Source organism: Aethalodelphis obliquidens, unplaced genomic scaffold (assembly GCF_003676395.1).
Source record: "Aethalodelphis obliquidens isolate GAN/ISIS:26980383/991018 unplaced genomic scaffold, ASM367639v1 scaffold22, whole genome shotgun sequence".
Classification (NCBI taxonomy): Eukaryota; Metazoa; Chordata; class Mammalia; order Artiodactyla; family Delphinidae; genus Aethalodelphis; species Aethalodelphis obliquidens.
In genome coordinates this window covers 19,714,491-19,738,359 of record NW_020837966.1, presented here as the reverse complement: position 1 = coordinate 19,738,359, position 23,869 = coordinate 19,714,491, and the positions used below count along the sequence as shown (strand labels likewise).

The following is a 23,869-nucleotide window of genomic DNA, read 5'->3' as shown; positions in this document are numbered from 1 at the left end:
GGTGGGTTTTTGTTTTTGTTCTGTTGTTGTTTGCAGCCAAAAGCATCCTAAGTGACACATCAAATTCATCATATCTACGACTCAACTCATTATCTCCACCTCCAAACAGCCTCCCCTCCTATGCCTCTATCTCTGTTCATAGCACCATGGTTGACTCATTCACCCAAGTCCGAAACCTGGACATCATCCTTGACTCCTCACTCTGCCTCACCCCCAAAAGTGCGATCATGAATTACGTCCTGGAGATTCTACTATTGAAAATCTCTCGTGTTTTCTTTCCATTTACCCTCTCCTTGTTCTTTTCAGTTCTTTGCCATTTTACTGGTTTTCTGCCCCGTTTCTCAGTTTGACTCAAGCCACCACCATCTATATTGCTCCCAACGAGACTTTCAAAACTCAGTACCAATCCAGCAACTTCCTTGATTAAAATGTGTCGACAGTCCCCTTGTCTTCAAGATGAAATCCATCCAATCCACACGGTTTCTAAGATGCTTCAAGATGGTGCTTACCTCTCTGAACTCTCACCTCCACCACACCACACATGCTCTAAGTTCTAGCCCACTGATTTTTATGGTCCACGAGCCAAGTGTCGCTGCATGTGTGGTTCCATGGACCTGGGATGTCCTCCCTGACTTGTCTCCCTGGACAATCCTGGTTGGCCGGTAGATTCTTATGCACCTTGGCTTGCCACTCATACAACATAGCAGGTGTGAATTTCAGGCATGCCAGAAATAGCTTGCCTTGTCTTCATCTCTCTCCCCTTGGTTTTTATTTTGAACCCCCATCCCAACTCAGTCTTGGTCCATTTGGTGCTTCCCCTTTCTCTGGCATCGTATCCAAGTTCTAGACTCTCCGGCATTGTATCCAAGTGTCAGGGTGCTGAGGGACCTGTCTGCCTGGTCTCAGGGCATCTGTTCATCACAGATTGCCATAGAGACATCCCTGGTTTTCTGTTCATGGCCCCTTCCAGTCCAGGAGTCATCTTGGCAATGCCCACTCCATGCTGGGTCCCTGAAATCTCTACAAGGTGGCTTTTTCTGTGCCCGCGTAGGCACCCCTCTGCCTGCTCTGAGGTCTTGCCACCTTCCTGGGGGTTTGTGGACGGACACCCCTGCTCTCTGGCCCTTGCCCTCTCCATCTCGTTACCTCCTTGCCATCTCTCCCTCCCTCAGCACCTGGGAAGTTTTCTTGTCTCAAAAAAGCACTTCCATCTGCTTTCTTCTTCCGAACATTTGCTTATTCCTTACTTCCCCTAAGCTCCCCTGTGGGAACGTGGAGGGCTTAGAATTAGGGAACGTGAGAGGCAGAGACTGACAGGCCTTATTTGCTTGTACTGTATCACGTCGCTTCCTTCAGACAGAGAATTAACTGCTTGGGAAAGAGGAAAACGCCAGGAGACAGAAGAACACAGAGGGACCATTACAATCACCTGGCCACTGCTGCCCTCCCCACCCTGCTGTCATTATTGGCTTTTGGCCCATTTCTCCCAGCCCGTGCGTTCCAGCGGCCCAGGCCCGCCGTGGCCTCCCCTTCCCAGGGGTTGTCAGCACCTGGAAGCTGGCACATGGTAGGTGCCTCGTAAACAGCTGTCAAATCTAAAGCTAAAAAAGTAAGACGAGAGTAGACGTTGGAGCCAGGGAGAGCTGAATGAATCCTGCCAGCTGCCTTCCTGGGGGTGTGACCTGGGGCCAGTTTCCACAGCTCTGTCTGTGGGCAGTAGCCACGGGGAGGCGAGGACTTGAAGAGGAGGTGAGAGACAGTGCTCCTTAAAGCCCTGGCGTTTGTACGTCCCCTCCTCCTCACCTGCCCACATTCTGGCTCAATTTTAATCGTCTCCCCTCACCCTAGTCATGTGGCCCAAACTTCTGTATCAGACGCCTCTCCTTTGCAGATGCATTTGGTGAGCCCAAACGTTTGTGCCCTGACCCTTCGAGGTGGGTCCCTACTCTCCCTCCAGTGAATGACTTTCAGGATTCTTGAGTTCCAGGGATTCAGTGTGTGATAAAGTACAGAGAATTTGGAATTCTGGTTCTGCCATGCCCTGGCTGTGGGAAGTTGGACAGGTTTCTGAGTCTCAGTTTCCTCATCCGGAAGATGGGAGTGATGATAACTAGACGCAGGCTGCCTGGGTTCACATCCCAGCCCTGCCACTTTCCAAATACGCAGCTCAGGGCAAGGGACTTTTGTCTTCATTTCCTGTTTATAAAAGAGGCATCGGGCTTCCCTGGTGGCGCAGTGGTTGAGAGTCCGCCTGCCGATGCAGGGGACACGGGTTCGTGCCCCGGTCCGGGAGGATCCCACATGCCGCGGAGCGGCTGGGCCCATGAGCCATGGCCGCTGAGCCTGTGCGTCTGGAGCCTGTGCTCCGCAACGGGAGAGGCCACAACGGTGAGAGGCCCGCGTACCGCAAAAAGAGAAAAAAAAAGAGGCATCATCATAGAAGCCATCTCACAGGGTTATTGTTAGCGTTCACTGAGTTAACAAACCTAAACTGTTCAGCACCTCGCCTGTAAGCGCTCCACGTCCGTTGGCTATCATGGTCCCGCGGTGGCCTCTCTTTAGCTTCCTACGAACTCATGACACTTTATTAGTCTGCTTGGGCTGCTGTAACAAAATACCACAGACAGGGTGGCTTAAAACAGCAGAAATTCATTGTCTCACAGTGCTGGAGGCTAGAAGTCCATGATCAAGGTGTCTGCCGGTTTGGTTTCTGCTGAGGCCTCTCTCCTTGGCTTGCAGACAGCCACCTTCTGCTGTGTCCTCACGTGATCTTTCCTCAGTGCACATGCATCCCCAGTGTCTCGTCCTCTGCTTATAAGGACACCGGTCAGATTGGATGAGTTCCCACACTAACGGGCTCATTTTAGCTTAATCACTGCTTTAAAAGCTCTCTCTCCAAATAGTCACATTCTGAGGAATTGGGGGTTAGGGCTTAACATATGAATTTGAGCGGGGGACACAATTCAGTCCATGACAACGTGTAAAGAAACCCCACCATTAGACGTCTGTTCTTCGGGGGAGCCTCTTTCTTAACCTAATTCTTGATTAATGAATCCCAGGGTGTTTGGGTTGAGGGGATTTCTTTTGTGGTTTAGTAGAGAGACCCCGCTCTCAGAGAAGCAGGTTTTGAAGCTCCAATTTAAAACCTGCTCATGGGTCTGAGGGTGGCTGTGAGGACCAAGAGTGCAGTGTGGGTGAAACCCTCCACAATCTCCACATCCCCAGGTTTTTGCCTCTGACCTAAAAAGACAGAACTAGATGGATCGTCTTGATTCTCCTTTGCATCCTCAAAACTCTGTGACTGTGATTCTAAGGGTGGAAATTCAAGCATCAAGAACAAGCTGCTGGGGAAGCAGTTTCTGGGCCCAAGGCATCAGCAGATATTGTTGAATCAATGAAGGAAACCACGCCCATCTTAGGGAAGCTCCCACTCCGCATCTTCCCAAGGCCCAAACTGCAGCAGTGCCCGTGTGTATCATTCAGTCCCTGGGTTCTGGCACATATGGCTTGTCTGCTTTGGCAAGAACTCCCAGTAACGTGGGCCCATTAACTAGGTGTGCAAGGGGCAGAAAACCTACTTGTCTTTAAGAGGACCCCGGGATGCTCGGTCAACAAAGACCACTAAAAAAAAAAAAAAAGACCACTTGAACTTCCACGTCCGTCCACCTTCCTCAGGCTCCCTCCAAAACCGACTGGTTCTTTTTCAATGCAAGGTGTGCTCTAGAAGCAGAGATGAAGGGATAGAGTCGGAGAGTCAGACGCCGAGTTTGAATTCAAACCCTGTCCCTGGCTCTGGGCACATCACTGACTCCTGGCTCTGGGCACATCACTGACTCGGTTTCTTCATCTGTCCAATAGGGTCATAATAGTTCTTGTCTCACTGGATCATTTGCAATTTCAATGGGGTAACAGGTGTAAAAGTGCTTCATTCATTCCACGAATTATTTCTGAGCTCCTGCTACGTGTAGGAACATCTCCTACACTGTTCTAGGCACTAAGGATACAGAATGAAACGAAGCAAAGCCATCGTCCCGAGAGAAATTAAATGCTAGTGGAAGAGTCGGGCAAAAACAGTGCACCATGCGATGCCAGGTCATGATAAGGATGTAAAGAAAAATGAAGCAGGATGAGGGGATGGCACTGACGGGGTGATACCATGTAAGATGGCTCAGTCGGAGAGGGAACACTTAGCAGCCACCTGAACCATGAGAGACACGGAGCCATGGGAATATCTGGGGGAAGAACAGGTAGAAAGGCCCTAAGAGGTGGCTGCACTTGGCAGGAAACCGCAAGAGGCCCGTGTGCCTGGAGCTGAATTGGGAGTGGATGAAGTCAGCGGGCCTTGAAGACTAGGGTCAAGATTCTGGATTTTAGGGAGTTCCCTGGCGGTCCAGTGGTTAGGACTCTGCACTTTCACTACCGAGGGCGGAGGTTTGATCCCTGGTCAGGGAACTAAGACCCCACAAGCCACATGGCGCAGCTGAAAATAAAAAAGGATTCTGGATTTTATGACCTCTAAGCATTATAGGTAATGTTTAGCTATTAATTCCATTTAGTTCGCGAATCTCTCAGGAAAATGTATGATTTATTAATTTTTTATGCACTGTGAGGTTGGAATAAAAACAGAACATTTACTCTGTCATCTCAAAATTGATTAAGAAGAAAAGATCAACATCCATGATACATTTTATATTGACATAATAAAGAATATTAAATGTAAAGACAGAAGGAAAATGTTAGAGGAAAAAAAGAAAAGATTCTGGATTTTAACCAAAGTGTCATGAGAAGTCATTGGAGGATTTTCAGCAAGGGGAGTGACTTTGTCATCTACATCTTAGAAGGATCCTCTGGTGGCTGTTTGGAGAAGAGACTTTAAGGAATCATGGTAGTCACCAAGCTGATCGCCAAATATTTCCTGCACCTCTCGGGCACATGGTGGGCTGCACTTCCTGTTGCCAACTGACCAGTGAGCTGGGGGCAGAAGTCCACGAGTGTCATTTCCAGGGCAGGCACTCAGTTGCCAGTACGAGACCCTCCAGAGTTCCTTTTTCCTCTGTGTCGGCAACCAGTAATGTTGGAGGTGAAGCCTGGGTTGCAGGGGGAGGAGACGGAAAAGAGCTGCAGCTGGCCTGCAGTGGGCACATCACTTCAGCAAGAAGTCAACCTTTGTCAGGATAAATCATGAAGATTTGGGAGCTGTACCATAACCTAACCTAACCTATCCTAACAGGTACCAGAAGCAAGAGAGGAAGTAGGGAGCCAGTTAGGAGGCTGGAAGGTGATCGCAGCTTGGACTGGAGTGAAAGCAACAGAGAGGATGAGGAGTGGTCAGGTTCAGGATATACTGAAGGTTAAGTACAAAGGATTTGCTGACGGACAGGAGGTAGGGTATAAGGGAAAGTAAAGAGTCACGGATGACTCCAGGGATTATGGCCTGAGTAACTTACTGAAAAGAGCACCCAGGACAGCACAGGGTTACCCACAGCGCTAGGTGCACAGCAGAGCTACAAAATGCTAGCTCTTTGCTTAGTACTATGAAGGGAGCAGGCAATGTAGAATGTAGAGGCTTTGGGACCTTTTCAACCCAAAACGATCAAGAGTCAGGTTTATTGAGGCATAATTTACGTACAGTGAAATGTGCTCTTTGGGGTGACTAGGTATGAATTTTGACAAATTCATTTTGTCTTGTCACCACCCGCATAGTCAAGATGTAAACTGCTTCCATCACGCCCCCAATTCCCTTTTTGCTGCTCCTCCCTTTGCACCCCTGACGCCTGGCAACCACTGATCTGTTCTCCATCCCTGTCGTTTTGCCTTTTCCAGAATGTCACATGAATTGAATCACACCCTGTGGGACCTTTGGAGGCGGCTTCTTTCACTTAGTTGAATGCATTTGAGATTCACCCGGGCTGCACAGATGTGTCAATAGTTTATTCCTTTTCCTGGCTGAGTGGTATTCCATGGTGTGGAGGTACCTACCACTCTTTGTTTCCCATTCACCAGCTGAAAGACATTTGGGTTGTTTCCAAATTTTGGTGATGATGAATAAATATCTGAGTACAGGTTTTTGTGTGAACATATGTCTTTATTTCCCTTTGTAAATTTCTAGAAGTGGGATTGCTGGCTCATATGGTAAGTGTATGTTTAACTTTGTAAGAAACTGTCAAACCGTTGTTGCAGAGGACTCATACCGTATTGCACTCCCACTGGTGTTGTTTGAAGGCAGCTCCATGTCTTCCCCGGCACTTGGGAATGTCAGGATTTTTTGATTTAAGCCATTTGAATGTGCAGTAGTATCTCACTGTGGTTTAATTTGCATTTCCCTAATGAATAATGATGTGGAGTGTCTCTTCATGTGCTTATTAACCATTCATACCTCTTTTTTGACAAAATGTCCATTCAGATCTTTTCCTCATGTTTCACTAGGTTGCTTGTTTTTTAATTGTATCCTAAGAGTTCTTCATGTATCCTGGATACAATTCCTTTATCAACTATGTGTTTTGCAAATGTTTTCTCCCGGTCTTTGACTTGTTTTTCATTTTCTAAAGTGTCTTTGAAAGAGCAGAAGTTTTTAATTTTGATGAAGTCCAAGCTACCAACTTTTTCTTTTATGGGTCATGTGGTTTTTTTGGTATCATATCTAAGAAATCTTGCTCTATCCAAAGCCACAAAGGTTTCTTCTATATTTTCTTCTGGAAGTTTTATAGTTTTAGGTTTTACACTTAGGTCTCTGATCTGTTTTGTTTATTTATTTATTTATTTATTAACGGCTGCATTGGTTCTTCGTGGCTGCGCACGGGCTTTCTCTAGTTGCGGCGAGCGGGGGCTACTCTTGGATGCAGTGTGCAGGCTTCTCATTGCGGTGGCTTCTCCTGTTTCGGAGCACAGCCTCTAGGTGTGCGGGCTTCAGTAGTTGTGTCATGCGGGTTCAATAGTTGTGGCTCACAGGCCCTAGAGCGCAGCCTCAGTAGTTGTGGTGCACTGGCTTAGTTGCACCGAGGCATGTGGGATCTTCCCGGACCAGGGCTCGAACCTGTGTCCCCTGCATTGGCAGGTGGATTCTTAATCACTGCGCCACCAGGGAAGCCCTCTGATCTATTTTGAATTAATTTTTGTAAATGGTGTGAGGCATAACCCAGGGCAAATGTGACTTGTGATACTTCCTACTTGCGCAAGAAGCAGATCAATAAAACTTCCTATCTCTGATGAGCACATGCACAGGTGACAGTGTGGCTCATTGCAAAATCTGGTTAAGGTTCAAACACAGACGGTCAGGGAAGCTCCACCTCTTTCTGACTCCGGGGCTGCTTCTTTAGAAGTTAATCCTGTCTTCAGTAACAGCTCCACAGATGTCGCCAGTGATCTCAGCACAGGCCTGGGTTTTTCAGTGAAATGAGCTAGGTTTTCCTCAGTTCCTAAGATACTCCAGGTAGTTAGATGCTTCAAGACACAATGTTCTCTCTTAAACCACTGAAGGAACATTCAGTGCAAAGTAGGGCATAAAGCTTTGCAATTACGATCAAAATCTTAACCTTCCTAGCTTCCGTCCTTCGTGGGTGACTTTTTCAGTCACTAAGTGATACTGTTTTTTCCTTACTGTTCCCCTCAATAACACCATCTTGAGAAGTTTCATTACAATTATTTAGATCTTGGTACACTTAAAACATCAAGAATAAAACTGGATGAGGAGAGGGGGTTAGGAAGCCAACAGAGAATTGTCCACTTGTGATTTGGTCAACTGAGGACATTCTAAGCAAGGCAAGTACCGTCTACTATTGCCACCGCTCCATTGAAAAAGGAGGATTTAAGTTACCCAACCCTACAAGAAAAGAAAAAACTTGGAAGGACGTAATCTCAGAATAAAAAATAGTCTTTGCTGAGAACCAACTAATTGGTAATTTACTTGAGTGTAGGAAAGTATTCATACATTTCCCCCTTTAGTTTTCTCATTTCACTGCAGGTTGGTGAAAACCTCACCCCAAACCACAGTTTGGACTCAGACCATAGGAAGGTGTAACATGGGGGGGGGGGCGGGGCGGAGTAAGCCCTAAGGTATCTGGAGAAAGGCTTTTTTTTCCTCTCACTTGTGCGTAATACCCTTATTGGGTGTTGCTGAAGTTCAGAGCCCCAGTCTTAGTGTTTAGGTTTTCTGCCTGGAGTAGCACTTGCAAATGTAAAGGCAGGAGGAAGCTGAGTTGATAACGTTCCAGACCCTTCCTCTGACAGGCACCAGTAGGTTTTGCTTCTTTCTGGAGTATAAGAAAGGGGGGAAGCTCTTTTCGAACTGCCCTTCCCTGTCCAACTCCCAAGCTAATCTAAAGATCCTCCCCCTGCCTCCCTGCTCTAAGGGGTCTGTCTCTCCCAGTCCCTCATTCTTGAAGGCAGACCAAAGACAGTCCCAGGCAGACAGAGAGTCTTGGTAAACTCATCAGTGGTTTCCATGGCACTCAGGATAAAGACCCTGCTCCCATCTCAGCCCACCCTGCCGTACAGGACGTAGCCAGGGGCTACCTCTCTGGCCGCATGTCTCCTCTCTCACAGGGCTCCTGGCACAGCTGCTCACCTCTGTCTCCTCCAAAGCCCCACATCCCTGAATGCTCTTCCTTTCTCTTCTCCTAGGCAATCTTGCCTTGCTTCCCGTACTTTGTAGCATTTGTCACAATCATAATTAATTACTTTGATGAAGTCTGCCTGCTGAAGTAGAATGTAAACTCCAAAAGATCAGGAATTAAGTCTATCTTGCTTATCTGATCTTCCCATCCCTGGCATGGGGCAAGGCATGGAGTTGCTGTGCAATAAATTACTGTTAAATGAAAGAAATCCTCTTCGATGCATGTTTACCAGGCACTGTTCTAGGCATTTATATATCACAGTGTGTGTGTTTTGGAGGGGGGGTGGGGTGTGGTGAGGAGAAAAAGAAGAAAAAAAATCCTTGCCGTTACAGAGCTTCTATCCTACTGGGTAAAGATCTGCTAAACAAGATAAGCAAACAGCATGGTATGTCAGATGGTGATAAGTGCAAAGGAGACAAAAGAAAGGCAGTTAAGGGACACACAGGGAGCTGGTGGACGGTACTTTTAGATTTGGTGACCAGGAAAAACCTCACGGAGAATGTGACTTTTGAGCAAAGACCTGAAGGAGGCAAGGCAGCTGAAAATGTGGTTATCTGGGAAAAGAGCATTGCCAAGCACAGGGAACAGCAAGTGCAAAGGTCCTGTGGTGGGAGCACGACTTGTTCCTGGAAGAGCCCATGTGACTGAAGTGGAGTGAATGAGAGGGAAGGAGGCAAAATGTCCAAACGTGGTCTTTTAATCTGCCCTGTGTATCCATGGACTCATTTACACCAGACATTTCTTGGGGAGTGCTTCTAACCAGCGTCTGTTCTAAAACCACGGGCTTCTCATAGATTTTAAAGCAGTAGCACCCTTCCTTCCAATGAAATACGAAGTGGAAGGTCAAGATAGGAAACAGAGGAGCAGCAAGGCAGCTCTCTGTCAACTCCCACTCATCCCTTCACCCCACACTGGTTCAAGGTTACACTGTGGAGGAAGATTTATTCCCCACGCAGCTCAGGTTGAAACCGCCACTCTAGGATCATCGTCTGAGGCTCTGCCTAGAGTCATGCTGTTCTCCAGCATGAAGGAGTCTTGTCTGGCTCCTGTAACTACAAGGAGACTTCCAGTAGATATTTACGTCCAACATGTGAACGAACTTAGAGCTTCTACAGTTACAACCACATGGTGATGTGTGGGTCTGATATGTTCCTAGAAACTAGTTCTCTATTCTGGAACTTCTTTTTTCTTCAAACCAGTTTTTAAACTTTGTCTTTTTTTGAAGAGATAAAACAGGTCAAACACACACACACACAAATACACTAAAAGAGTCAGTCTCCTATGGATAACTAAGTGACCGTGTATTGGCAATGGAATTTCACACCCTTAAGCAAACAAAAAATGAATTACTGAGATAGCCAACAGTATGGATGAATATCACAAATATTTTGTTGAGCAAAAGGTGCCAGCCAGACACTTCAGTCCATACCGTGTGACCCATGTGTACGATGTTCAGGCAAAGCTAATCTGCAGGGAGAGGAGTAAGTCGCCGGAAAGATGAAAAGATTCTGTATCTTGATCCAGATGGTGCATGCAAAGGTGCAGTGGATACACATAAAAATTCACGGAGCTGCAAAACAATTCGTGCGTTTTACTCTTGGTAAATAGTAATGAAGTCCGTCTCCTTCCCACTACCTGTGGCTTCCAGCTACCCAAGTTTCCGTCCCACAAGGCCACTTCTTCAGCCGGGATTTCTTAATGCCCCTTTTCTCGCAGTACCTTCACGCTAGGGGCAGAATCCTGGGAGCATGCCAGGCAGACATCAGAGGCCAAGGCTGCAGACACTGTACCATGGCTTGTGTGCATGCCCCTTGCCTTCCTCTGGCCTCTTTGGCCCTCCTCTTCCTCCTTTCCTCCCTGGAGGGTTGCGGGAGGTGGCTGACCCTGGCTGAACAGTGTTGTTCGTGCTGGCCCTCCAGGGTGTGCCTGCCTGGGAAGGACAGCGTGTGCTTATCAAGCTTATCCGTTGACACATTCCCTCCCTCTTTAATTCTCTCCCTTCTGATCCCTGGACTGATCCTAGGACTTCTTGCTCCCTGGGCACTCTGTCTCAGGGAAGTGAGCTTCCCTGGTCTACTGCCCTGGAATGCTTCCCTTTTATGGGGCAGTCTTGACAGCAACCCACTTTGTGTTTGCATATAAACTGGGGGGAGGGGGGCTGTCTCAGTAGAAGCTGAGGGCCCGTCTTATCTTCCCTCCACACCCCTATCCCCACCCCCCAACTTCTAGCATTATCCCTTGAGCCTGTCCCTTACCCCACCCAGGGCTTTAGCCCAGCCAAGCCTTTTATCTTATCATCTGTGGTTTTCCCCCTACCACGATTCCCCATTGCCTAAGGCCAGAGGGGCCTGAGTCACGTTCAAGTCAATTTGGCAAGCGTCCTTGGAGCAGGGCAGAAAGTAAAGGGTACTACTTGTTCCTCGCCTCTAAGAAGCTTCTGAAGCAGGGGAAATGGTGCACAACCCAGGCCCAGTTATAATCGTTCTCAACCCACTACTTTGTGTTGGTCCTTCCTAAGTGCCAGGCGCTGACCTGCCTGCTTTTCGTGCATTACGTCTCTGAATTTTCCAAAGAACCTATGGAGGATGATTATTAGCCTCATTTTGGAGATGAAGGCGCTGAGACATAAGGCTTAAACTGTTGGCATGTGGCTGCCGGAATCTGTACAGCAGCTTCCCTAGGGGAAACGCCCTATTTAGGCTCTCGGGGGGTTCAAGCAGGAGCTGAGTGTCGGGCCTTGGGGGACATTGAGCTGCGCCACACCCTTTCCGCACGTTCCCTCCGGCGTCAGGGGCCTGGGAAGGGGCTTCGGGGCGGTGTATCGGCTGGAAACAGGGACTTCACGAGAGGCAGATACAAAGGTCCGCGTGGCAGAGGAGCAGAAGGGCACGGGGGAACCCGGGCCAAAAGAGGCCCTGCCGGCTCCCGGGGCACCGCAAGCCTCGAGGCGTTGCGAGCGTCGCGGCTGTTGCAAGCCCCAGCGGCGCGCGCAAACTGCGCCCAACTACTTCCCCGGGGCGGCTTCGGGGCCCGGGGCCCGGCGACAGTCCCACGAGGCGGCCGCGCGAGGCCAGAAGCCCAGACCCGGCACCCGGGCGCGGCCACGTGCGCCCCGCCGGCCTCGCACGCTCCACCGCGCCGGGCCGCGGGGCCACCGGCAGGCACGCGCGCCCCCAGCGCGCACACACTCCCGGGCACGCACACCAACGGCCCGGCCCACGTCCGCCACGCCCCGCCCTCCCCCGCGCCCCGCCCCCGCCCTCGCGGCGCCGGCCGCCGCCTTCCCATTGGCCGCCCGGCGCGTGACGCGCGGCGCCCGGCCCCGCCCCTCGTCAGTCACTCGGCGGAGGCGGCGCTGGTGGGGACTAGTCTCGTCCGGAGACTGGCAGCGGCGGCGTCGGCGGCGGCCGGAGCTCGAGCCCCAGCGGCTGAGGGCGGGCGCGGGGGAGGGAGGGGGGCCGGTCCGCGACGACTCCCCGGACGGCTTTTCTCCTCCGAGCAGCGCCGGTTTCGGCTTTGGGGGGGGCGGGGGTACAGCCCATCCATGACCATGGGCGACAAGAAGAGCCCGACCAGGTACCTGCTCCGAGCCGAGGGGGCGGAAGGGGAGGGAGGGCTGGGGGCGGGCGGGGGCCGGCGACGACTAGGCCCCGGAGCCACCCGGGGCGGGGGGAGGCGCTGCTAAGATGGAGATCCGGGGGCGGGGGGAGGCGGCGGCGGCGGGCGGTGGCGGCGGCGGCGGGAGGCGGTGTCGCTCCCGCTCGGGGCCGGCGGCCGTGCGCGCCGCAGCCATGGCGGCTCCTCCTCAGCCGCCCTCCGCCGCCGCCGCCGCCGCCACTCCTCCCAGACAAAGGGAGATTTAACCAGGTGGGGAGGGAGGGAGGACGCGAGCATGGGAGGGGAGAGGGAAGGAGCCGGCCCACTCCCTGCCGCCGGCTTCGGGCTGTCCCTGCGCGCCCCCTCCAGATCCGGCCCGCGGCTCCCCTCCCGGCCCCCCCAGCCCCACTCAAGTCCACAAGTCCGCCCGCTTCCTGCGCCCGCCGCGGCCCTTCCCGGGGCGCCGCCGCCGCCTACTGTGCGAGACAGCACGGCCCGGGCCCGGAGGCTGCGTGGTGCCGGTGGGGGCGCCCCGTTCCCTCCCCCGGTTCCTCTTCTCGGCCCCGAAAAGGGTGGGTGGGTGGTCGCCAGGGCGAAGTTTCCAGCGCCGGATTCCTGCGAAATTACGACGGCTCACCAGCGCCTGTGTTTTGCTGTCTCTCCCCCTTTTTCCTGCTCCTTGACTCTTCCCTCCCCTTTCCCCCACTCCTCACTCCTCTGAAGGCCAAAAAGACAAGCAAAACCTGCCGCAGACGAAGGCTTTTGGGATTGTAGCGTCTGCACCTTCAGAAACAGTGCGGAAGCCTTTAAATGCAGCATCTGCGATGTGAGGAAAGGCACCTCCACCAGGTACTTGAAGATCTGTGTTACCTTTTGTTATAGGACTTTTTTTTTTTTTTTTAAAGGCGGGGTTATAGGGTTGTGAGCTCTACTTTCTGCTTTCTTTCCAACTTGTTGATTACGGCTTTTTCTGTACGTGCCAGGTGGGGTGGGGGGGATGATGTCGGTTTGGGTTGTGTATATTTCATGTTGGGTGCAAAGCCTCATGTTCACTGATTTATGGGAGGGAATTTTTCCAGGTTTCGTCTTGTTTCAAACAGACGCTGGATTTATTTGACACTTGTATCCATTGGCTTATTGGTATTGGCTCCAAAAGAGAGGAAGCTTTGCTATGGATTGTAGGACATTGGACCTTTTATTTTTGCCATGTGCAGAATGTTTTTAATTTGCCTGTCGTGAATTATTCTTCTCTTCCCTGAGAAATTTGGTGGTGGTTGTACAGTAACGCGGTGGTTGTGCTTTTCCTGTCTTGAACTGCAAATGTCTTTTTTTTGTTTTCCTTGCACTTGAAGATAAATGCTGGGGTTTGATAAAGGAAGTGCATTTTTTGGAAGACTGAACTGTCAGTGTGTGTGTGTGTGTGTGTGTACGTTTCTGATTAGCTTATGAGAAATGGTGATGGAGGACGATTTTTGCAAAATGTAGAATGGATAGCGTGATTATACTGAAGTTTGTGTTTAGAGCTTTATTAAAATGCAAAGAATGTTGAAGGAATTCCTCATTTTAGTGAAGGTGGTAAACTGTGTGGTATCAAAACGAGTTGAACTACTCCAGATTTAACATTTAGATATTCTTGAATGAAATGTGGAAGCTGATTTTGTAGTCTTCCGGTCATCTTTTAACTTGTAACTGGAATTTGTTTCAGTGATTAGAGTTTGAAGTTAAAAACTATTCTTTATGTCATTTAATGGGCAGACATGGGGGGGGGCTGTGTGTGTGTGTGTGTGTGTGTGTGTGTGTGAGAGAGAGAGAGAGAGAGAGAGAGAGGGAAAGCAAGACAGAATGAGTGAGTTCCTTGGGGATCTTTAAAGTTGATTGCCAACAGTCTTATTTCATCAGGTACTTGTTTTTGAATTGGTGGCATTCCAACATGACCGTGTAGTAGCACTGCACAGTTCTAACTGGTTATTGTTCTTTGGCTAAATGAATGTGTCCTCTTAGGGTTTCATTGCTTTATTTATACCTGGGAATAAATAGGATATTGGGCAACTTTGTCCAATTACTGGTGGAACAGTTCTGTGAATTCCACTAACTCTAAATACTGAGACTTTTGAATAAAAGTATTCCAGAACTAAAAAGTACCTATTTCCCCATAGGTACTTTTTAAAGTAAATTCATATCAATATTCTGTATTATCATAGAGCAGATTTAGTTAAAATAAGAAACACTCATTGGGAGCTTAGTAGATTAGTAGATTTAGATTGGGAGCTTAGTAGATTTTGTTTTGCTATCTAAAACAGGGAATTCCATCAAATGCCATGAAAGTTTAGAAATGTATTTGTTATTTAAAGCAATAGTGATTGTATTTTATTTGAGTAATGTTTTTTTACATGTAGAATCCTTCAGAGGCCAAACCTCTTTATTGTGGTTTTGCTTTGAGTGTTACCGTAGATGATGTTAAAGTAAATGACTAGGAAACTCCTAAGAACTTGAGAACTTTACTGGTGAAGAGAAACTTAAAGCAGATTCAGTTTACATCCAGTGTATTGCTGGGAATAATTATCTCATAATAAAGTGCATTTCAGTTTCTACACATATAAAAAAATCTGACTCATCAGCTCTTTGGAAGCACGTGTAAGGTTTTGATTTTAAAAACAATATAGATGTTTAAAATTTTTTCAGAGTCACAGATGACAACATTGGAATTGTTTTTTTAACAAATATATTAAATTACTAATAATGAAAATGTTTCAGGAACAGGATACTCACCTACTATCTTGAAGAGTGTGACTTTTTTAGGTCTGTGGTTGTGTAGAATTTGAACACAGATTTTAGAGATCTGAGGATTTAAATTCTTACCAACTTATGATACTTTTACATAACTTAATTTCATCTTGGTTATTGTCAGTATTTTCATGTGTTAGATCTGGAAGTCTTTATAAAAGATTATGTTCTAGAAGTCATTGATCAAAAGGCAGATAACATTTGGCTTTCTTATGCTGTGGATGGGTTTCATGTGAAAGGGTGAATTTCACAGATTTTCCTCCTGTGTTATCCAGTGTATTAACTGTTGTTAATTTTTCTGTGACACTAGTTACTACTGCTTTGTTTTTTTCCTGGGCCTTTTTTGTGTGTGTGTAATTTTCTTGATACAACAAAGATTTGACATCTGTTGCCTTGTATAGTTTTAATCAGACTTGGTATTGATGACAGTAGAAAACTTGGTGGGTTTTGGATACTGGGTAATAGGCAAAAATCAGTGATTTTTAGAATAAGTTTTAAGTAATAAAAGGACTTCTAGCCTGTTGACTGGCATAGAAATTGGGTTTTATTGCTCTGAGCTGATGTTTTGTATTACAACAGCCTCGCTGGTTGGGTAGCCAGTGGTAATTCTGGAGTTTGTTCATCACTGTTGTCACTGTCGTTGCCATCATCTATCTACCAATCAAGCAAGGAAGTCAGCTTTGAATTAGTGATAGTTCAATAGGACATAGAACTGTATTCTTTGAGAATAGAACTGATACTCCTCAGTTTCATTAGGAAAATATTGCCACTCATCCAAAGAACATTTATTAAATTACTAGGGTGTGAAAGAGTCTGCTGAAGACATTGGGGATAGGAGGAGGGTGTTAAAAGGTTGGTAAGACATGTATAGGAATGGCTGTAATCCAAGTTATAAAGGCTCTGAGAGAGGTATAAATAAAGTGCTGTGGGAGGTCTGAGCAGTCTGGCTTGGGCATCAATTAGAAGAATTCCCCCTCCCCTCAATTCTTCTGGATAAGAAGAATTGATTTCTACAGAATTACCTGCCATCTTTCACTGTTATTGCCATGTGTACTAGATAAATTTAATTCTGTGGGTGGAGTCATGAAAGTGTTTCAGAAGGTCTTTTCTTCTTTCTGTAGCAGCTTAGAGCAGAGGGTCAGAAGCTCGAAAGGAACGTGTTAAGGGAAGAAGGAGACAACACTTAATAGGCTACTTGGAGGTTCACGGGGCAGTGGAGAGCTTTATTTTGGATGTATTACCAATTTTGTTTTGGGTCTGTTTATTTCTTAAATACAGTCCTTTTTCCGCCTATACTGTTCCACTTTATACCCTGCTGGTTGTTTTTTTTTTAATAGCTTTATCGAGACATAATTTATATACCATATGCATCAACTGTATAAGTGTACAATTCAGTGATTTTTGGAAATTTTAAAAAGTTGTACAGCCATCACCACAAACCAGTTTTAGTACATTTCTGTCACATTGAATGGCTTCCTCATGCCTGTTCTGTGATACACTTTTACGAAGTCTTTAACACTAGAGCATGGAGGAGGCACCTGCGGCTGAGAAGTTCGCCTCCCCACCATGCTGATGTACTCTGAGCCTTTCAAGGTAGTAAATAAAGGAGTGTCTATGGAAGGTGGTGGTGAGTGGGAAAGAAACACTACCCCTTCCCTAGGTGATAGCCAAAGTACTATTTCCCAGCCCACTTTGCCTGTCTCATGAAAGAGGATATCAGCTTTTAAAAGGAAGAAAACCAACAAAACCACAAACTCAGAAATCTACCTAACCGTTGTTCTGCTAAGTTGAAGTTTTTTAGTATTGGGCAGAGTAACTTCCTAGACATGGTGATAAATGAAGTATATTTTACTTCTGGTTTTGTTATTTCTCTGAATGTAATGATCTCTATTGTAAAATTAAAATTACTGAAATATTGCTGCATTTCTTCTTGATTAGTGGTTCTTCGATAATAGTGCTGCACTGAATACTATTCCCCTGAAAAATGTACCATATTTAGAGTTTATACAGACAAGTAAAAGTGAAGAATTTGCTTTAGATGTGTAATAAGATTGTGTGGCTTTAAAAAAAAAAATTCTGGTACTCAGGATATTGAATGGGAAGTTGGTAGTACTCAGTTGTTTGTGTGTAAAATATTTTCCTTGTCCAGGAACTCCCTGATTCTTCGCAGTTGTAACTTTGGACTTTTTCTCCTCTTAAATTCAGATACCCTGATAGTTGAAAGTCTCTTGACTAGTCATGAAGTACTTTAGAAGTTTTAGGGGAAAACACACATATTTAGTGAAACGTGAAAGTTTTGATCTTTGCTGGAAGCTTCAGAAGAGCATCATCCTGTGGTACTTTTCGGATAGGAAGCCTCCCAGGAAGCAGAGGGGTGCCTGACCTAGAGAGGAGCCAGGCCCTTCCCCGCAGTTCTGGGTCACTCGCCACAGTGGTTCTGTTCCTTAGGCCACACTGGCTTTATTGTAGTGTTTGTCTTTTGTAAAATTTCTCCATAAAATACATAGAAAAATTACCGGTCCTCCAAATCATCAAACCTTGTCAAACCTTTCGGCCTCGTAGCTGATACAAAAGCGGGTACAGGTTTAGAGATCACTCTTACCCAGAAACGGAGTGATAATTTATTTTGTGTTTGCTGTTACACTGGACTTAACTGATTTATTAGTACTGACTTGATCTTACGTATACTTGGTGACCTTAAAGTAAATTACCTGGGTAGTTGACAAGTTTTTATTGAGCACACAGACATCTGGGCTCTGGGTGTACAGTGGTGTACAGACAGATGAGATCTTTGTTCCCGTGGAGCTTAAAGTACTATGGCGAGGACAAGAAAATAAACAAGCGAACAGAAGAATAAGATCATTTCAGCTAGAGACCAGTGCTCTGAAGAAATTAGAGCAGAATAGGGAACTACAAAGTGGTGAGTACTGGGCAGAGCGACTGCTTTGTAGGCAGTGTCGAGATACACATTTGCCTTTTTAGGAAACACTAAAGCTGCTTTCTTTTGGAGCAAGGGGATAGTTATTTCTGGAGGTTTACCTGTGCCAGTTAGCTCATTTGGTGGGGGACAGTTTAGAGTTCGAGCCTTTCTGCATAGGCTGCTCAACTTTTAGCTACACATCGTAGACTAAAGTCTGGCCAGCTAACGTGCCAGTATATCCTGTTGCAGTTGACCCTTGAACAACTGGAAGGTGAGGGGCACTGATACCTACCCCCCTGTGCATAGCTGAAAATCCACGTAACACTTGTCCTTTGGTATCTGAGGGGCATTCGTTCCAGGACCTGTCACGGATTTCCCTGGCTGCTCAAGTCCCATAGTTGGTCTCTATATCTGCAGTTCTGCATCTGTGGATTCAACCAACCACGGACTGTATGGTACTATAGTATGTGTTTATTGAAAAAAATTCGTGTATACGTGGACCTGTGCAGTTCAAACCCATGTTGTTCAAGGGTCAGCTGTTACTAGGATGGGAGGTTTTGAATGGATTCAGTGTGTATTTTTTCATGCGTCATGTATTTATTGTGTGCTTCCGTAGATGCTGAAGAAATTCCAAGTGGCTGTAGCTTATGAAAATACTTATTAGCACTAATTCGGTTCCTTAGTACTTTAGGAAATGGTGGGTCTCCAAAAGTCTCCTTTACAACTTAAAGTAAAACATTTTACAGTCATTGTGGTTCTCATTTGCCCTCTTGTCCCATCGCCAGGGCCTTTTCTCTTTGCGACATCTTCCTTTATACTTCCTAACACTATCTCCTCTCCCGTTTTTTCTTTTTGCCTGTTTATTTTATTTTTATTTTTGTGCGGTATGCGGGCCTCTCTCTGCTGTGGCCTCTCCCGCTGCGGAGCACAGGCTCCGAATGCGCAGGCTCAGCGGCCATGGCTCACGGGCCCAGCCGTTCGGCGGCATGTGGGATCCTCCCGGACTGGGGCACGAACCCGCGTCCCCTGCATCGGCAGGCGGACTCCCAACCACTGCGCCACCAGGGAAGCCTTGCTTGTTTATTTTTAAGTAAACTTTTTGAACTGTAGCATACATACAGAGAAGTGCACAAATCATAATTGTAAGGCTTGATGAACTTGCACAAAGTGAGCATACCTGTGTAACCAGTACCCAGATTAAGAAACAGAACATTACCAGGACCCCAGATGCCCCTTGTTCACGCTGCAGTCACTTCCCCTTGAACTTTATTTAAGTGGAGTCATACAGTATGTACACTTCTGGGTCTGGCTTTTTTCACTCATTGTTATGCTTGTGAATATCCATGTTCTGTGTGGTTCTTGTGTAGTCAACCACTGCTGTTTTATCCTAAGAATATCTTAGAGCTTAACTCTACATACAGACCCCTAACACATTCGAGAGATGGGATCTCTCTGCACCTTCTGTTCATTACCTACACAGTTGAACACAGTCATCTCCTCCCAGCAGCAGCATAAAATCCACACATCATTAGGTGAAAGGAATAAAACCTGGTGTGTGGAATTTTCTGGAGTATGCAAATGGAGTAAACTTTTGGCTCTCATGAGTAATATTGTTCATTGGTCATTTATATTTCAAGGCACTGGTTGAATAAACAAGGAACCTAACAAACTTGTTGAAAAGATAAGACATAAAAAGATAGCCAGTGGTGTGAATACCATGGTAGGCATGGAGTGAACGGGTACCTGGTAGAGACCCTAAGTGCTTTTTAGAGGAGGTAGAGACAGTATATGGGGTGTGTTGGGGAAGGCCTCACTGAATCTGAGGTTTGAACTAGGCCTTTTTCGTTCTTGGATGTAGGGTTTGTTGTACAGGTTGATACAAGTTAGTTAGTTCTTTGCCTCCTCCTACCTCCTTTTTAACTGTTCACTCTCCTTAGATGTCACCCGTACCTTTCCACTTCTGTTCACAGGCTGGTAATTCCCAGATACTATTTATTAACCACCTGTCACCATCCCCATGTACACATACACGTGACAAACAGATCCGACTGGTTCTTGGGCCTCTCCATTTGGACAGCTTAAATTATCTCCTGGTTCTCATTGCTTCTAGGTTAAAGTCCAAATCCTGAGCATCACAAGGGGCTTCATGGTCCTCTACCGTTTCTTTAGAATTTCTGGAAGCAGCCTGCCACCACCCTGTCTGCCCTCCACACACAGCATGTGTGTGTTTCATACCGAACTGCTTGGTGTTTTCCTAGCATGGACCATGATGTCTCATTTCCATACCTTCACACGTTCTTTTCCTCTGGATTTCTTCTAAAATGCTCCTCCTTCCTTGTAGCCTGGCTGACTCTTATTTGTCTCTGGAAGCCTTTTCCAACGCCCTAAGATCATGTATACCTCTTCATAACATTTGAACCGCATTTTTGTTTGATTACCTTTGTTACGTTTCCACCTTTTTTTTGAGGGCACGATCTTTCTTTTCATATCTTTTCCTATGTCTGTTACAGTGCCAGGCACTTGGTAGGGGTTCACTCAATGTATGTAGAATAGATGAAGACTGGAAGTTTGGAGTCGCCTTTAAAACTGTTGCAGCTAAGAGTTCTGATATGTATTGCACTTTAGGGCTTGCGTCTTGTCTGTAAAGTTATTGGATTACGGGAAATTTGTCTTTATAAAGCATGTCCTTAAGAAGTAGTATTCTCATTTTTCTGATTTTGTTTTCTAAACATGTTCTAGAAATTAAACAGAGTTTACAACCTTGGAGACCTTGGGCCATGCATTTAAAGTACTTCCTGGAGTGGTTTTGGGCTTCAGAGCTTTAGCACACTTAACTAAATAACAGTGACGACTCTTTTTCCTTTTTTGTTGCCCATTTGGTGATTTAGGCTGCCAAAAGTCATGTCGAAAAGTGTGCTAATAAAGCAGAGGATCAGTCACGTTGTGGAAACCAGTTTTGAGATGTGATAAGGAGCTAGGTGGGTGCACTTGTAAGCTGGCACCTAAAGGGAGTTTAAAAATGGCTACGGAACATCTTGGGTGTTCTTGGAAATGTTTTGCTATGCTGTTCATTGTGTTAAGGTCTGTTGTGTTTTAACATACCCATAACTTGATAGTTGCACTTTATACGTGGTATACATTACTGTTATTTGGATTAATTACTGCTGTTAAGTCTTGACTCATTCTTTATGTGGCTATTTTTTCACTTCTGTGCAGTGATTGACACAGACTGTGGTGCCAAAGATGAATTCTCAGTAAAGGCATTGCAGATAAACTCCCGTGTTACTCAGAAATCATAAGTACGGATTTTTCTTGACTTTAAATGGGGTTGCATCCAGATAACCCGTCATAAGTTGACAATACCGTAAGTCAAAAATGCATTTAATACGTACACCTAACTTGCCAAACATCACAGCTTAGCCTAGCCTACCTCAAACGTGCTGAGAACACTTACAGTACCCTATAGTTGGGCAAAATCACCTAACACAAAGCTGGGGTTTTTTTTTAATTTTTTAAATTTATTTTTGGCTGCATTGGGTCTTCGTTGCTGCGCTTAGGCTTTCTCTAGTTGTGGCGTGAAGCCTTCTCATTGTGATGGCCTCCACCGCTGCAGAGCGCAGGCCCCAGGCACACGGGCTTCAGTAGTTGTGGCTCGCGGAGTCTAGAGCACAGGCTCAGTAGTTGTGGCGCACGGGCTCAGCCGCTCCGCGGCATGTGGGATCTTCCCGGAGCAGGGCTCGAACCCGTGTCCCCTGCATTGGCAGGCGGACTCTTAACCACTGCGCCACCAGGGAAGCCCACAAAGCCTATTTTTAACAAAGTGCTGAATATTTCATATAATGTATCGATACTGTACTGAAAGTGAAAAACAGATTGGTTGTCTGTGTACAGAATGGTTGTAAGTACATTGGTTGTTTGCCCTGCTGATCACGTGGCTGACTGGGAGCTGCGGCCCCTGCCTCTGCCCAGCATCACCAGAGAGTATTGTACCACATATCTCTAGCCCAGGGAAAGATCAAAATTCAAAATTTGAGGTGTGGTTTCTACTGAATGTGTATCACTTTTGCCCCATTGTAAAGTTGAAAAAGCCATCGTAAGTCAGGGACCATCTGTAGTTGAAATCACAAGGTAAAACAGGTGAAATTTTTATTTTTAAATACAATTAGATCTTTATTCCTCCTCTCCTTTCCTCTCTCTGTCAATTTAGAAAATCTATTTAAATTATCCTTTGGCTGGGAAAAGAAACTAGGAAAGGGGGATGTAAAAGAAGCATCTTAAAACTTGCTCAAAACATTTTCTCTGTAATTTCAGATCATAAGCAATACAATTGAAGAGGAAACTTTGATAGCCTTTGGGAGGGACAAGAAATTAAGGGTGATATAGGATGCCAGTTTCATCAGCTTATTGGGTCTTAAACACAAAAGTGCATGGTGGTTACTCAGAGGGCGAAAACAAACCTGGTGACTCTTTTCTAACAACAGATCAGATTTCATATGTAGGCTATGAGTTTTTGATTAAGTAGGTCTGGGGTATCCTGAGAATTTGCATTTCTTACAAGTTCAAGTCCAAGGTGATGTTGATGGCTGCTGGTGTGGGGAGCACACTTTGAAGACTGGTTTAGATGACCTTAAATTCTCCTTTAAAGAGAAGCCAGCCACGCTTCCTTATGAAGGTGAAGATCGTTTTTGATGTCTGTTATGGAAAAATTATGTCTTAGTATTTTGAAGTGAGCTTAAGAGAAGTGATCAACGTTCTAGGAACCATGTTTTTAATCCAGAGCTGGCATTAGAGGTGATTCCTTAATTAATAAATATGTTGTGTGAAGTATAGGAATTGATAAATTGGGGGACCATATCAACTAAACTATTTTTTACATCCTAAAATCAGCAGTTATCTTGCATTACTAACACTTGGCTTGAATTTCAGACGTTTATTTTAAAAACCTATTTCTTTGCAACGTAAGTTAGAGAGACAGAACCAGGTCTTAAAATCAGTGAACCAACATTCCAGTAAAATGTTGGCAAAGAACATGAACAGGTAATTTATGAAAGAACTGCAAATTAAGTTAGGAGGTGTGGGAAATGTATACAACCTTCCCATTATTCAAATAAATACAAAACAAGGTAACATTTTTTTGCAAGTAAAAAATTAAAGATTAAAAAAAAATTTTTAGTGAGGCTAGGAAATGGGCATTTTTACAGACCCTTGGGTGGGTGGTGTGTAAGTTGATTTAAATTTTCCAAAGGCCATCACAGCAGTTGGTAGCAAATGCCTTTAAAATATTTGTATCCTCTTCCCCAACAATTTAATTTACAGGAATTTGTGTGATCTGCATGTGAAAATTCTGTGTTATGTATATTAATTGCATCGTTATTTTAACAAAAAATGAAATTACTTATATAGGAATCAACAAGGAATTGTTAGAAACTATCGAATAGCCATAAATACTTTGCATCTCTTAAAAATGGTTTGAGATCTCTATCAAGTGGTGGTGGAAATGTAGAATGGTACAACTACTCTGGAAAACAGTTTGGGCAGTTTTTTATAAAACTTACCATGTGACCTAGGAATTTCACTCCTGGGCGTTTATTCCAGGTAAATGAAAACTGACATTCACACAAAATCTGTTCACAAGTATCCATGGCAACTTTACTTGCAATAGCCTGAAACTGGAAACAAAAATGTCCTTCAGTATGTGAATGGTACATCCATACCATGGACTGCTACTCAGCAGTTAAAAAGGAAGAAACTATCAATGCATACAACTGGCATGGATCTCAAAGGGCCCTTGTGCTGAGGGAAAAAAGTCAATCTCTAAAGGTCACCTACTGTAGGATGCCATTAACATCCTTGAAATGACAAAATTACAGAGAGAAGAGATTAGTGGTTGTCAGGGGTCAGGGATGGCGGGAAAAGGAGGGAGATGCATGTGATTGGAAAAGGGTAGCAAGAGGGA

General features: G+C 45.8%; 1 protein-coding gene across 1 annotated transcript in view; it reads left to right on the top strand.

Moving 5' to 3' along the window:
• Positions 1 to 11,977: 11,977 nt before the first annotated feature.
• RYBP (RING1 and YY1 binding protein) overlaps positions 11,978 to 23,869 on the top strand; it is a 75,414-nt gene continuing 63,522 nt past the window's right edge. Inside the window, exons 1-2 of the mRNA XM_027121401.1 lie at positions 11,978 to 12,188; positions 12,933 to 13,058. Coding sequence (XP_026977202.1) covers positions 12,157 to 12,188; positions 12,933 to 13,058 — 158 coding nt within the window. The 5' untranslated portion in view covers positions 11,978 to 12,156. The remainder of the gene's footprint in view (positions 12,189 to 12,932; positions 13,059 to 23,869) is intronic.